The sequence below is a fragment of the Oncorhynchus mykiss genome, unplaced genomic scaffold, assembly GCF_013265735.2.
Source record: "Oncorhynchus mykiss isolate Arlee unplaced genomic scaffold, USDA_OmykA_1.1 un_scaffold_321, whole genome shotgun sequence".
Taxonomy (NCBI): Eukaryota; Metazoa; Chordata; class Actinopteri; order Salmoniformes; family Salmonidae; genus Oncorhynchus; species Oncorhynchus mykiss.
The window spans coordinates 136635-154120 of NW_023493770.1; the positions used below are offsets into that span (position 1 = coordinate 136635).

At 45.5% G+C, this 17486-nt stretch overlaps 1 protein-coding gene across 1 annotated transcript in view; it reads right to left on the reverse strand.

Moving 5' to 3' along the window:
• The window catches only part of LOC110516863 (2-hydroxyacylsphingosine 1-beta-galactosyltransferase), a 93398-nt gene that overhangs the window by 63738 nt on the left and 12174 nt on the right, over nucleotides 1–17486 (reverse strand). The window contains exons 2-3 of the mRNA XM_036973807.1: nucleotides 17090–17283; nucleotides 11494–12132 (exon numbers count right to left, since the gene is read on the reverse strand). Coding sequence (XP_036829702.1) covers nucleotides 11494–12132; nucleotides 17090–17281 — 831 coding nt within the window. The 5' untranslated portion in view covers nucleotides 17282–17283. The remainder of the gene's footprint in view (nucleotides 1–11493; nucleotides 12133–17089; nucleotides 17284–17486) is intronic.

Below are 17486 nucleotides of genomic sequence, written 5' to 3' on the forward strand. Positions count from 1 at the left end.
ACACTGGAGGAGACCAACCATAGATATAACAATGGAGGAGACCAACCATAGATATAACACTGGAGGAGACCAACACTGGAGGAGACCAACCATATATATAACACTGGAGGAGACCAACCATAGTTATAACACTGGAGGAGACCAACACTGGAGGAGACTAACCATAGATATAACACTGGAGGAGACCAACCATAGATATAACACTGGAGGAGGCCAACCATAGATATAACACTGGAGGAGACCAACCATATATATAACACTGGAGGAGACCAACCATAGATATAACACTGGAGGAGACTAACACTGGAGGAGACCAACACTGGAGGAGACCAACACTGGAGGAGACCAACACTGGAGGACACCAACCATAGATATAACACTGGAGGAGCCCAACCATAGATATAACACTGGAGGAGACCAACCATAGATATAACACTGGAGGAGACCAACCATAGATATAACACTGGAGGAGACCAACCATAGATATAACACTGGAGGAGCCCAACCATAGATATAACACTGGAGGAGCCCAACCATAAATATAACACTGGAGGAGACCAACCATAGATATAACACTGGAGGAGACCAACCATAGATATAACACTGGAGGAGACCAACCATAGATATAACACTGGAGGAGACAAACACTGTAGGAGACCAACCATAGATATAACACTGGAGGAGACCAACCATAGATATAACACTGGAGGAGACCAACCATAGATATAACACTGGAGGAGACCAACCATATATATAACACTGGAGGAGACCAACACTGGAGGAGACCAACACTGGAGGAGACTAACACTGGAGGAGACTAACACTGGAGGAGACTAACACTGGAGGAGACTAACACTGGAGGAGACTAACACTGGAGGAGACCAACCATAGATATAACACTGGAGGAGACCAACACTGGAGGAGACCAACCATAGATATAACAATGGAGGAGACCAACCATAGATATAACACTGGAGGAGACCAACACTGGAGGAGACCAACCATAGATATAACAATGGAGGAGACCAACCATAGATATAACACTGGAGGATACCAACCATAGATATAACACTGGAGGAGACCAACCATAGATATAACAATGGAGGAGACCAACCATAGATATAACACTGGAGGAGACCAACACTGGAGGAGACCAACCATAGATATAACAATGGAGGAGACCAACCATAGATATAACACTGGAGGAGACCAACCATAGATATAACACTGGAGGAGACCAACACTGGAGGAGACCAACCATAGATATAACAATGGAGGAGACCAACCATAGATATAACACTGGAGGAGACCAACCATAGATATAACAATGGAGGAGACCAACCATAGATATAACACTGGAGGAGACCAACCATAGATATAACACTGGAGGAGACCAACACTGGAGGAGACCAACCATAGATATAACAATGGAGGAGACCAACCATAGATATAACACTGGAGGAGACCAACACTGGAGGAGACCAACCATAGATATAACAATGGAGGAGACCAACCATAGATATAACACTGGAGGAGACCAACACTGGAGGAGACCAACCATAGATATAACACTGGAGGAGACCAACCATAGTTATAACACTGGAGGAGACCAACACTGGAGGAGACTAACCATAGATATAACACTGGAGGAGACCAACCATAGATATAACACTGGAGGAGGCCAACCATAGATATAACACTGGAGGAGACCAACCATATATATAACACTGGAGGAGACCAACCATAGATATAACACTGGAGGAGACTAACACTGGAGGAGACCAACACTGGAGGAGACCAACACTGGAGGAAACCAACACTGGAGGAGACCAACACTGGAGGAGACCAACCATAGATATAACAATGGAGGAGACCAACCATAGATATAACACTGGAGGAGACCAACACTGGAGGAGACCAACCATAGATATAACAATGGAGGAGACCAACCATAGATATAACACTGGAGGAGACCAACACTGGAGGAGACCAACCATAGATATAACAATGGAGGAGACCAACCATAGATATAACACTGGAGGAGACCAACCATAGATATAACACTGGAGGAGACCAACACTGGAGGAGACCAACCATAGATATAACAATGGAGGAGACCAACCATAGATATAACACTGGAGGAGACCAACACTGGAGGAGACCAACCATAGATATAACAATGGAGGAGACCAACCATAGATATAACACTGGAGGAGACCAACCATAGATATAACACTGGAGGAGACCAACCATAGATATAACACTGGAGGAGACCAACCATAGATATAACACTGGAGGAGACCAACCATAGATATAACACTGGAGGAGACCAACACTGGAGGAGACTAACCATAGATATAACACTGGAGGAGACCAACCATAGATATAACACTGGAGGAGACCAACACTGGAGGAGACCAACCATAGATATAACAATGGAGGAGATCAACACTGGAGGAGACTGACACTGGAGGAAACAAACCATAGATATAACACTGGAGGAGACCAACCATAGATATAACACTGGAGGAGACCAACACTGGAGGAGACCAACACTGGAGGAGACCAACCATATATATAACACTGGAGGAGAGAAACACTGGAGGAGACTAACCATAGATATAACACTGGAGAGACCAACACTGGAGTAGACCAACCATAGATATAACACTGGAGGAGACCAATACTGGAGGAGACTAACCATAGATATAACACTGGAGGAGCCCAACACTGGAGGAGACTGACACTGGAGGAGACTAACACTGGAGGAGACAAACCATAGATATAACACTGGAGGAGCCCAACACTGGAGGAGACTGACACGGGAGGAGACAAACCATAGATATAACACTGGAGGAGACCAACACTGGAGGAGACCAACCATATATATAACACTGGAGGAGACCAACACTGGAGGAGCCCAACCATAGATATAACACTGGAGGAGACCAACCACAGATATAACACTGGAGGAGACCAACCATAGATATAACACTGGAGGAGACCAACCATAGATATAACACTGGAGGAGACAAACCATAGATATAACACTGGAGGAGACCAACACTGGAGGAGACCAACCATATATATAACACTGGAGGAGACAAACACTGGAGGAGACTAACCATAGATATAACACTGGAGGAGACCAACACTGGAGGAGCCCAACCATAGATATAACACTGGAGGAGACCAACCACAGATATAACACTGGAGGAGACCAACCATAGATATAACACTGGAGGAGACCAACCATAGATATAACACTGGAGGAGACTAACCATAGATATAACACTGGAGGAGACCAACCATAGATATAACACTGGAGGAGACAAACACTGGAGGAGACCAACCATAGATATAACACTGGAGGAGACCAACCATAGATATAACACTGGAGGAGACTAACCATAGATATAACACTGGAGGAGACCAACCATAGATATAACACTGGAGGAGAACAACACTGGAGGAGACTAACACTGGAGGAGACCAACCATAGATATAACACTGGAGGAGACCAACACTGGAGGAGACCAACCATAGATATAACACCGGAGGAGACCAACACTGGAGGAGCCCAACCATAGATGTAACACTGGAGGAGACCAACACTGGAGGAGACCAACAATAGATATAACACTGGAGGAGAACAACAATGGAGGAGACCAACCATAGATATAACACTGGAGGAGACCAACACTGGAGGAGACGAACCATAGATGTAACACTGGAGGAGAACAACACTGGAGGAGACCAACACTGGAGGAGACCAATCATAGATATAACACTGGAGGAGACCAAACATAGATATAACACTGGAGGAGACCAACCATAGATATAACACTGGAGGAGACCAACACTGGAGGAGGCCAACACTGGAGGAGACCAAACACAGATATAACACTGGAGGAGACCAATACTAGAGGAGCCCAATACTGGAGGAGACCAACCATAGATGTAACACTGGAGGAGAACAACACTGGAGGAGACCAACACTGGAGGAGACCAACCATAGATATAACACTGGAGGAGACCAACCATAGATATAACACTGGAGGAGACCAACCATAGATATAACACTGGAGGAGACCAACACTGGAGGAGACCAACCATAGATATAACACTGGAGGAGACCAACCATAGATATAACACTGGAGGAGACAAAACATAGATATAACACTGGAGGAGACCAACCATAGATATAACACTGGAGGAGACCAACACTGGAGGAGACTAGCCATAGATATAACACTGGAGGAGACCAACACTGGAGGAGACCAACCGTAGATATAACACTGGAGGAGACCAACACTGGAGGAGACCAACCATAGATATAACACTGTAGGAGCCCAACCATTGATATACCACTGGAGGAGACCAACACTGGAGGAGCCCAACACTGGAGGAAACCAAACACAGATATAACACTGGAGGAGACCAAACATAGATATAACACTGGAGGAGACCAACCATAGATATAACACTGGAGGAGACCAACACTGGAGGAGACCAATCATAGATATAACACTGGAGGAGACCAAACATAGATATAACACTGGAGGAGACCAACCATAGATATAACACCGGAGGAGACTAACCATAGATATAACACTGGAGGAGACCAACACTGGAGGAGACCAACACTGGATGAGACTAACCATAGATATAACACTGGAGGAGACCAACACTGGAGGAGACCAACCATAGATATAACACTGGAGGAGACCAACACTGGAGGAGACCAACCATAGATATAACACTGTAGGAGCCCAACCATTGATATAACACTGGAGGAGACCAACACTGGAGGAGACCAACCATAGATATAACACTTGAGGAGACCAACACTGGAGGAGACCAACCATAGATATTACACTGGAGGAGACCAACCATACATATAACACTGGAGGAGACTAACCATAGATATAACACTGGAGGATACCAACAATAGATATAACACTGGAGGAGACCAACCATAGATATAACACTGGAGGAGACCAAACATAGATATAACACTGGAGGAGACCAACCATAGATATAACACTGGAGGAGACCAACACTGGAAGAGACCAATCATATATATAACACTGGAGGAGACCAATCATAGATATAACACTGGAGGAGACCAACCATAGATATAACACTGGAGGAGTCCAACACTGGAGGAGACCACCCATAGATATAACACTGGAGGAGAACAACACTGGAGGAGACCAACACTGGAGGAGACCAACCATAGATATAACACTGGAGGAGACCAACCATATATATAACACTGGAGGAGACCAACACTGGAGGAGACCAACCATAGATATAACACTGGAGGATACCAACAATAGATATAACACTGGAGGAGACCAACCATAGATATAACACTGGAGGAGACCAAACATAGATATAACACTGGAGGAGACCAACCATAGATATAACACTGGAGGAGACCAACACTGGAAGAGACCAATCATATATATAACACTGGAGGAGACCAATCATAGATATAACACTGGAGGAGACCAACCATAGATATAACACTGGAGGAGTCCAACACTGGAGGAGACCACCCATAGATATAACACTGGAGGAGAACAACACTGGAGGAGACCAACACTGGAGGAGACCAACCATAGATATAACACTGGAGGAGACCAACCATATATATAACACTGGAGGAGACCAACACTGGAGGAGACCAACCATAGATATAACACTGGATGAGACCAACACTGGAGGAGACCAACCATAGATATAACACTGGAGAGACCAACACTGGAGTAGACCAACCTTAGATATAACACTGGAGGAGACCAATACTGGAGGAGACCAACCATAGATATAACACTGGAGGAGACCAACCATAGATATAACACTGGAGGAGCCCAACCATAGATATAACACTGGAGGAGACCAACCATAAATATGACACTGGAGGAGACCAACACTGGAGGAGACCAACCATAGATATAACACTGGAGGAAACCAACACTGGAGGAGACCCAACACTGGAGGAGACCCAACACTGGAGGAGACCAACACTGGAGGAGACCAACCATAGATATAACACTGGAGGAGACCAACCATAGATATAACACTGGTGGAGACCAACACTGGAGGAGACCAACCATAGATATAACACTGGAGGAGACCAACCATAGATATAACCCTGGAGGAGACCAACACTGGAGGAGACCAACCATAGATATAACACTTGAGGAGGCCAACCATAGATATAACACTGGAGGAGACAAACCATAGATATAACACTGGAGGAGACCAACCATAGATATAACACTGGAGGAGACCAACCATAGATATAACACTGGAGGAGACCAACCATAGATATAACACTGGAGGATACCAACCATAGATATAACACTGGAGGAGACCAACCATAGATATAACGCAGGAGGAGACTAACCATAGATATAACACTGGAGGAGACCAACACTGAAGGAGACTAACACTGGAGGAGACTAACCATAGATATAACACTGGAGGAGACCAACCATAGATATAACAATGGAGGAGACCAACCATAGATATAACACTGGAGGAGACCAACACTGGAGGAGACCAACCATAGATATAACAATGGAGGAGACCAACACTGGAGGAGACCAACCATAGATATAACAATGGAGGAGAACAACCATAGATATAACACTGGAGGAGACCAACCATAGATATAACACTGGAGGAGACCAACCATAGATATAACACTGGAGGAGACCAACCATAGATATAACACTGGAGGAGACCAACACTGGAGGAGACCAACCATAGATATAACACTGGAGGAGACCAACCATAGATATAACACTGGAGGAGACAAACCATAGATATAACACCGGAGAAGACTAACCATAGATATAACACTGGAGGAGACCAACACTGGAGGAGACCAACACTGGAGGAGACTAACCATAGATATAACACTGGAGGAGACCAACACTGGAGGAGACCAACCATAGATATAACACTGGAGGAGACCAACACTGGAGGAGACCAACCATAGATATAACACTTGAGGAGACCAACACTGGAGGAGACCAACCATAGATATTACACTGGAGGAGACTAACCATACATATAACACTGGAGGAGACTAACCATAGATATAACACTGGAGGAGACCAACAATAGATATAACACTGGAGGAGACCAACCATAGATATAACACTGGAGGAGACCAAACATAGATATAACACTGGAGGAGACCAACCATAGATATAACACTGGAGGAGACCAACACTGGAAGAGACCAATCATATATATAACACTGGAGGAGACCAATCATAGATATAACACTGGAGGAGACCAACCATAGATATAACACTGGAGGAGTCCAACACTGGAGGAGACCACCCATAGATATAACACTGGAGGAGAACAACACTGGAGGAGACCAACACTGGAGGAGACCAACCATAGATATAACACTGGAGGAGACCAACCATATATATAACACTGGAGGAGACCAACACTGGAGGATACCAACCATAGATATAACACTGGAGGAGACAAAACATAGATATAACACTGGAGGAGCCTAACCATAGATATAACACTGGAGGAGACCAACACTGGAGGAGACCAACCATAGATATAACACTGGAGAGACCAACACTGGAGTAGACCAACCTTAGATATAACACTGGAGGAGACCAATACTGGAGGAGACCAACCATAGATATAACACTGGAGGAGACCAACCATAGATATAAAACTGGAGGAGACCAACACTGGAGGAGACCAACCATAGATATAACACTGGAGGAAACCAACACTGGAGGAGACCAACACTGGAGGAGACCAACCATAGATATAACACTGGAGGAGACCAACCATAGATATAACACTGGTGGAGACCAACACTGGAGGAGACCAACCATAGATATAACACTGGAGGAGACCAACCATAGATATAACCCTGGAGGAGACCAACACTGGAGGAGACCAACCATAGATATAACACTTGAGGAGGCCAAACATAGATATAACACTGGAGGAGACAAACCATAGATATAACACTGGAGGAGACCAACCATAGATATAACACTGGAGGAGACCAACCATAGATATAACACTGGAGGAGACCAACCATAGATATAACACTGGAGGATACCAACCATAGATATAACACTGGAGGAGACCAACCATAGATATAACGCAGGAGGAGACTAACCATAGATATAACACTGGAGGAGACCAACACTGAAGGAGACTAACACTGGAGGAGACTAACCATAGATATAACACTGGAGGAGACCAACCATAGATATAACAATGGAGGAGACCAACCATAGATATAACACTGGAGGAGACCAACACTGGAGGAGACCAACCATAGATATAACAATGGAGGAGACCAACCATAGATATAACACTGGAGGAGACCAACACTGGAGGAGACCAACCATAGATATAACAATGGAGGAGACCAACCATAGATATAACACTGGAGGAGACCAACACTGGAGGAGACCAACCATAGATATAACAATGGAGGAGACCAACCATAGATATAACACTGGAGGAGACCAACACTGGAGGAGACCAACCATATATATAACACTGGAGGAGACCAACCATAGTTATAACACTGGAGGAGACCAACACTGGAGGAGACTAACCATAGATATAACACTGGAGGAGACCAACCATAGATATAACACTGGAGGAGGCCAACCATAGATATAACACTGGAGGAGACCAACCATATATATAACACTGGAGGAGACCAACCATAGATATAACACTGGAGGAGACTAACACTGGAGGAGACCAACACTGGAGGAGACCAACACTGGAGGAGACCAACACTGGAGGACACCAACCATAGATATAACACTGGAGGAGCCCAACCATAGATATAACACTGGAGGAGACCAACCATAGATATAACACTGGAGGAGACCAACCATAGATATAACACTGGAGGAGACCAACCATAGATATAACACTGGAGGAGCCCAACCATAGATATAACACTGGAGGAGCCCAACCATAAATATAACACTGGAGGAGACCAACCATAGATATAACACTGGAGGAGACCAACCATAGATATAACACTGGAGGAGACCAACCATAGATATAACACTGGAGGAGACAAACACTGTAGGAGACCAACCATAGATATAACACTGGAGGAGACCAACCATAGATATAACACTGGAGGAGACCAACCATAGATATAACACTGGAGGAGACCAACCATATATATAACACTGGAGGAGACCAACACTGGAGGAGACCAACACTGGAGGAGACTAACACTGGAGGAGACTAACACTGGAGGAGACTAACACTGGAGGAGACTAACACTGGAGGAGACTAACACTGGAGGAGACCAACCATAGATATAACACTGGAGGAGACCAACACTGGAGGAGACCAACCATAGATATAACAATGGAGGAGACCAACCATAGATATAACACTGGAGGAGACCAACACTGGAGGAGACCAACCATAGATATAACAATGGAGGAGACCAACCATAGATATAACACTGGAGGATACCAACCATAGATATAACACTGGAGGAGACCAACCATAGATATAACGCAGGAGGAGACTAACCATAGATATAACACTGGAGGAGACCAACACTGAAGGAGACTAACACTGGAGGAGACTAACCATAGATATAACACTGGAGGAGACCAACCATAGATATAACAATGGAGGAGACCAACCATAGATATAACACTGGAGGAGACCAACACTGGAGGAGACCAACCATAGATATAACAATGGAGGAGACCAACCATAGATATAACACTGGAGGAGACCAACCATAGATATAACACTGGAGGAGACCAACACTGGAGGAGACCAACCATAGATATAACAATGGAGGAGACCAACCATAGATATAACACTGGAGGAGACCAACCATAGATATAACAATGGAGGAGACCAACCATAGATATAACACTGGAGGAGACCAACCATAGATATAACACTGGAGGAGACCAACACTGGAGGAGACCAACCATAGATATAACAATGGAGGAGACCAACCATAGATATAACACTGGAGGAGACCAACACTGGAGGAGACCAACCATAGATATAACACTGGAGGAGACCAACCATAGTTATAACACTGGAGGAGACCAACACTGGAGGAGACTAACCATAGATATAACACTGGAGGAGACCAACCATAGATATAACACTGGAGGAGGCCAACCATAGATATAACACTGGAGGAGACCAACCATATATATAACACTGGAGGAGACCAACCATAGATATAACACTGGAGGAGACTAACACTGGAGGAGACCAACACTGGAGGAGACCAACACTGGAGGAAACCAACACTGGAGGAGACCAACACTGGAGGAGACCAACCATAGATATAACAATGGAGGAGACCAACCATAGATATAACACTGGAGGAGACCAACACTGGAGGAGACCAACCATAGATATAACAATGGAGGAGACCAACCATAGATATAACACTGGAGGAGACCAACACTGGAGGAGACCAACCATAGATATAACAATGGAGGAGACCAACCATAGATATAACACTGGAGGAGACCAACCATAGATATAACACTGGAGGAGACCAACACTGGAGGAGACCAACCATAGATATAACAATGGAGGAGACCAACCATAGATATAACACTGGAGGAGACCAACACTGGAGGAGACCAACCATAGATATAACAATGGAGGAGACCAACCATAGATATAACACTGGAGGAGACCAACACTGGAGGAGACCAACCATAGATATAACAATGGAGGAGACCAACCATAGATATAACACTGGAGGAGACCAACACTGGAGGAGACCAACCATAGATATAACACTGGAGGAGACCAACCATAGTTATAACACTGGAGGAGACCAACACTGGAGGAGACTAACCATAGATATAACACTGGAGGAGACCAACCATAGATATAACACTGGAGGAGGCCAACCATAGATATAACACTGGAGGAGACCAACCATATATATAACACTGGAGGAGACCAACCATAGATATAACACTGGAGGAGACTAACACTGGAGGAGACCAACACTGGAGGAGACCAACACTGGAGGAGACCAACACTGGAGGAGACCAACCATAGATATAACACTGGAGGAGCCCAACCATAGATATAACACTGGAGGAGACCAACCATAGATATAACACTGGAGGAGACCAACCATAGATATAACACTGGAGGAGACCAACCATAGATATAACACTGGAGGAGCCCAACCATAGATATAACACTGGAGGAGCCCAACCATAAATATAACACTGGAGGAGACCAACACTGGAGGAGACCAACACTGTTGAGGTTAGTACACACAAAACACAGGTTTGTGTGTGTGTGTGTGTGTGTGTGTGTGTGTGTGTGTGTGTGTGTGTGTGTGTGTGTGTGTGTGTGTGTGTGTGTGTGTGTGTGTGTGTGTGTGTGTGTGTATGTGTGTGTGTGTGTGTGTGTGTGTGTGTGTGTGTGTATACTAACCTGAGGTAACGGGCTGGCAGGTTTGGTCAGTATCCCCCCTACATAGACAACATGTGGTAGAGTGGGCCTCGGGAACTCCAGGGCCAGATCAGTAGACAACATCCACAGCCTGCTCCCCTGAACCAGATCCTGCATGGCCACCCGCGGCTCCACGCCGTGCTTCCTCATGATGCGCTCGTACTTAGGCAACACCAGGTACTGAACACCGAACCGGGACACCAGGTACACCGCCGTGTTGGTAATCCTCTGGACTAGAGACATCTGATCGGTGAGGAGAGAGTTGAACTCTGGGACGTACGAGAGAGGGGCAGGAGCCCCGACCTCCGCTGGGTACCATAGGCCCGTGGAAAAGACAGCGTAGGGAACCCCGAGGATGTGAGCAATCACGAACCCACACATCTCGTTGGGGTCGACCAATAAAAGGTCAAAGTTGGCATCCTTGAGTCGGGTCATGACCTCTTTGTTTCCCACGACGGCGTCGCAGTTCTGGGCGTAGTGGTCGAGGATGTCGAAGAGTTCCAACGCCGTGAGACGACCAGAGAAGATGTTGCTGACCTTGGACTGGAGGAAACTGTCGGCTGTGGAGGAGTTGAAGATGCCTGGGTAACGCTGGAAGGTGTAGTGGGGGGAGGGGGGCACCTAGAGGAGAGGAGAGGAGAGGAGAGGAGAGGAGAGGAGAGGCTTTATTATCCCAAGGGGCAATATAGTAACGTGTACACAGCTAACAGTACTAGACTACTACAGCTAACAGTACTAGGCTACTACAGCTAACAGTACTAGGTTACTACAGCTAACAGTACTAGGCTACTACAGCTAACAGTACTAGGCTACTACAGCTAACAGTACTAGACTACTACAGCTAACAGTACTAGGCTACTAGGTTACTACAGCTAACAGTACTAGACTACTACAGCTAACAGTACTAGGCTACTAGGTTACTACAGCTAACAGTACTAGACTACTACAGCTAACAGTACTAGGCTACTACAGCTAACAGTACTAGACTACTACAGCTAACAGTACTAGGCTACTACAGCTAACAGTACTAGGTTACTACAGCTAACAGTACTAGGTTACTACAGCTAACAGTACTAGACTACTACAGCTAACAGTACTAGACTACTACAGCTAACAGTACTAGGTTACTACAGCTAACAGTACTAGACTACTACAGCTAACAGTACTAGACTACTACAGCTAACAGTACTAGGCTACTACAGCTAACAGTACTAGGCTACTACAGCTAACAGTACTAGGTTACTACAGCTAACAGTACTAGACTACTACAGCTAACAGTACTAGGCTACTACAGCTAACAGTACTAGACTACTACAGCTAACAGTACTAGACTACTACAGCTAACAGTACTAGGTTACTACAGCTAACAGTACTAGACTACTACAGCTAACAGTACTAGACTACTACAGCTAACAGTACTAGGCTACTACAGCTAACAGTACTAGACTACTACAGCTAACAGTACTAGGCTACTACAGCTAACAGTACTAGGCTACTAGGCTACTACAGCTAACAGTACTAGACTACTACAGCTAACAGTACTAGACTACTACAGCTAACAGTACTAGACTACTACAGCTAACAGTACTAGACTACTACAGCTAACAGTACTAGACTACTACAGCTAACAGTACTAGGCTACTACAGCTAACAGTACTAGACTACTACAGCTAACAGTACTAGACTACTACAGCTAACAGTACTAGGTTACTACAGCTAACAGTACTAGACTACTACAGCTAACAGTACTAGACTACTACAGCTAACAGTACTAGACTACTACAGCTAACAGTACTAGGTTACTGCAGCTAACAGTACTAGGTTACTACAGCTAACAGTACTAGACTACTACAGCTAACAGTACTAGACTACTACAGCTAACAGTACTAGGTTACTACAGCTAACAGTACTAGACTACTATAGCTAACAGTACTAGACTACTACAGCTAACAGTACTAGACTACTACAGCTAACAGTACTAGGTTAATACAGCTAACAGTACTAGACTAATACAGCTAACAGTACTAGACTACTACAGCTAACAGTACTAGACTACTACAGCTAACAGTACTAGACTACTACAGCTAACAGTACTAGGCTACTACAGCTAACAGTACTAGACTACTACAGCTAACAGTACTAGACTACTACAGCTAACAGTACTAGACTACTACAGCTAACAGTACTAGACTACTACAGCTAACAGTACTAGGCTACTACAGCTAACAGTACTAGGCTACTAGGTTACTACAGCTGACAGTAATAGGCCCTCAGAATGTATTATAAGGGCTGCTGGGAGCCCCTCAGCATAGACAGCTAACAGGTTCTAGAGGTAGCTCCCCTGATCAACAGCTAACAGGTTCTAGAGGTAGCTCCCCTGATCAACAGCTAACAGGTTCTAGAGGTAGCTCCCCTGATCAACAGCTAACAGGTTCTAGAGGTAGCTCTCCTGATCAACAGCTAACAGGTTCTAGAGGTAGCTCCCCTGATCAACAGCTAACAGGTTCTAGAGGTAGCTCCCCTGATCAACAGCTAACAGGTTCTAGAGGTAGCTCTCCTGATCAACAGCTAACAGGTTCTAGAGGTAGCTCCCCTGATCAACAGCTAACAGGTTCTAGAGGTAGCTCTCCTGATCAACAGCTAACAGGTTCTAGAGGTAGCTCCCCTGATCAACAGCTAACAGGTTCTAGAGGTATCTCCCCTGATCAACAGCTAACAGGTTCTAGAGGTAGCTCCCCTGATCAACAGCTAACAGGTTCTAGAGGCAGTTCCCTGATCAACAGCTAACAGGTTCCAGAGGTAGCTCTTCTGATCAACAGCTAACAGGCTCTAGAGGCAGCTCCCCTGATCAACAGCTAACAGCTTCTAGAGGTAGCTCCCCTCATCAACAACTAACAGGTTCCAGAGGTAGCTCCCCTGATCAACAGCTAACAGGTTCTAGAGGCAGTTCCTTGATCAACAGCTAACATGTTCTAGAGGTAGCTCCCCTGATCAACAGCTAACAGGTTCTAGAGGTATCTCCCCTGATCAACAGCTAACAGGTTCTAGAGGTAGCTCCCCTGATCAACAGCTAACAGGTTCTAGAGGCAGTTCCCTGATCAACAGCTAACAGGTTCCAGAGGTAGCTCTTCTGATCAACAGCTAACAGGCTCTAGAGGCAGCTCCCCTGATCAACAGCTAACAGCTTCTAGAGGTAGCTCCCCTCATCAACAACTAACAGGTTCCAGAGGTAGCTCCCCTGATCAACAGCTAACAGGTTCTAGAGGCAGTTCCTTGATCAACAGCTAACAGGTTCTAGAGGTAGCTCCCCTGATCAACAGCTAACAGGTTCTAGAGGCAGCTCCCCTGATCAACAGCTAACAGGTTCCAGAGGTAGCTCTCCTGATCAACAGCTAACAGGTTCTAGAGGTAACTATCAACAGCTAACAGGTTCTAGAGGTAGCTCCCCTGATCAACAGCTAACAGGTTCTAGAGGTAGCTCCCCTGATCAACAGCTAACAGGTTCTAGAGGTAGCTCCCCTGATCAACAGCTAACAGGTTCTAGAGGCAGCTCCCCTGATCAACAGCTAACAAGTTCCAGAGGTAGCTCTCCTGATCAACAGCTAACAGGTTCTAGAGGTAGCTCCCCTCATCAACAACTAACACGTTCTAGAGGTAGCTCCCCTGATTTGTCTGTCTCACCCTCAATACTAACACATCATGTGGGGAATTAACCCTGGGAGAATATATTTAAGAGTTTTTTTTGGAAAACGTGGCCAACTGAGGGAGATTTTAAGGAAATGTGTTTTAGTAAAATCTTCAGTTTAAATTGTTAAAAGTAGTCATTGTGCATAGAGTCGTTTGGTTTGTTAAACTTTGAAATCAGTGCCTCAGTACCTTAGGCAGACATTTTAAGTAAAAAAATAGCAATTCTGTTACTGTGGAAATTACCTTACGTTCATTACAATGACCCTGCTACTTAGTATCACAATGATACCTGGCCCACCTCTGACACCTCTGACCCTGCTACTTAGTAACACAATGTTACCTGGCCCACCTCTGACACCAATGACCCTTCTACTTAGTATCACAATGTTACCTGGCCCACCTCTGACACCAATGACCCTGCTACTTAGTAACAAAATGTTACCTGGCCCACCTCTGACCCTCTACTAAGTAACACAATGTTACCTGGCCCACCTCTGACCCTCTACTTAGTAACACAATGTTACCTGGCCCACCTCTGACACCAATGATCCTGCTACTTAGTATCACAATGTTACCTGGCCCACCTCTGACACCAATGACCCTTCTACTTAGTATCACAATGTTACCTGGCCCACCTCTGATACCAATGACCCTGCTACTTAGTAACACAATGTTACCTGGCCCAGCTCTGACACCAAATACCCTGCTACTTAGTAACACAATGTTACCTGGCCCACCTCTGACAACAATGAACCTGCTACTTCGTAACACAATGTTACCTGGCCCACCTCTGACACCAATGACCCTGCTACTTAGTAACACAATGTTACCTGGCCCACCTCTGACCCTCTACTAAGTAACACAATGTTACCTGGCCCACCTCTGACCCTCTACTTAGTAACACAATGTTACCTGGCCCACCTCTGACCCTCTACTTAGTAACACAATGTTACCTGGCCCACCTCTGACACCAATGATCCTGCTACTTAGTATCACAATGTTACCTGGCCCACCTCTGACACCAATGACCCTGCTACTTAGTAACACAATGTTACCTGGCCCACCTCTGACAACAATGAACCTGATACTTCGTAACACAATGTTACCTGGCCCACCTCTGACACCAATGACCCTGCTACTTAGTAACACAATGTTACCTGGCCCACCTCTGACACCAATGACCCTGCTACTTAGTAACACAATGTTACCTGGCCCACCTCTGACCCTCTACTTAGTAACACAATGTTACCTGGCCCACCTCGGACACCTCTGACCCTCTACTAAGTAACACAATGTTACCTGGCCCACCTCTGACCCTCTACTAAGTAACACAATGTTACCTGGCCCACCTCTGACAACAATGAACCTGCTACTTAGTAACACAATGTTACCTGGCCCACCTCTGACACCAATGACCCTTCTACTTAGTAACACAATGTTACCTGGCCCACCTCTGACACCAATGACCCTGCTACTTAGTAATACAATGTTACCTGGCCCACCTCTGACCCTCTACTTAGTAACACAATGTTACCTGGCCCACCTCGGACACCTCTGACCCTCTACTAAGTAACACAATGTTACCTGGCCCACCTCTGACCGTCTACTAAGTAACACAATGTTACCTGGCCCACCTCGGACACCAATGACCCTGCTACTTAGTAACACAATGTTACCTGGCCCACCTCTGACCCTCTACTAAGTAACACAATGTTACCTGGCCCACCTCGGACACCAATGACCCTGCTACTTAGTAGCACAATGTTACCTGGCCCACCTCTGACCCTCTACTTAGTAACACACTGATACCTGGCCCACCTCTGACCCTCTACTTAGTAACACAATGTTACCTGGCCCACCTCTGACCCTCTATTTAGTAACACAATGTTACCTGGCGCCCCTCTGACAGCAGGATGGAAGTATCATGTCCTTGGAGGTGGAGTTCTGTGGCCAGGGTCTTGAAGATGTAGAGATGGGACTCAAACATGATGGGAGGGACTACGATGATCCTGGAGGACCAGCATGCACTGGGGTACAGGGAGAGGTGGAGGAGGAGGGAGAGGAGTGACGGGGGAGGGTGCATGGCTGGGAGGAACAGTGGGGAAGGGAGGAGAGGAAGAGAGAAAAAAAAATGAGTTAGTTGTCATAACAACAAGAGGAGGACAGAACACGTATTTATCAGGATCAATAACATCAGGACAGAACACATATTTATCAGGCTGTATCAGGATCAATAACATCAGGACAGAACACATATTTATCAGGCTGTATCAGGATCAATAACATCA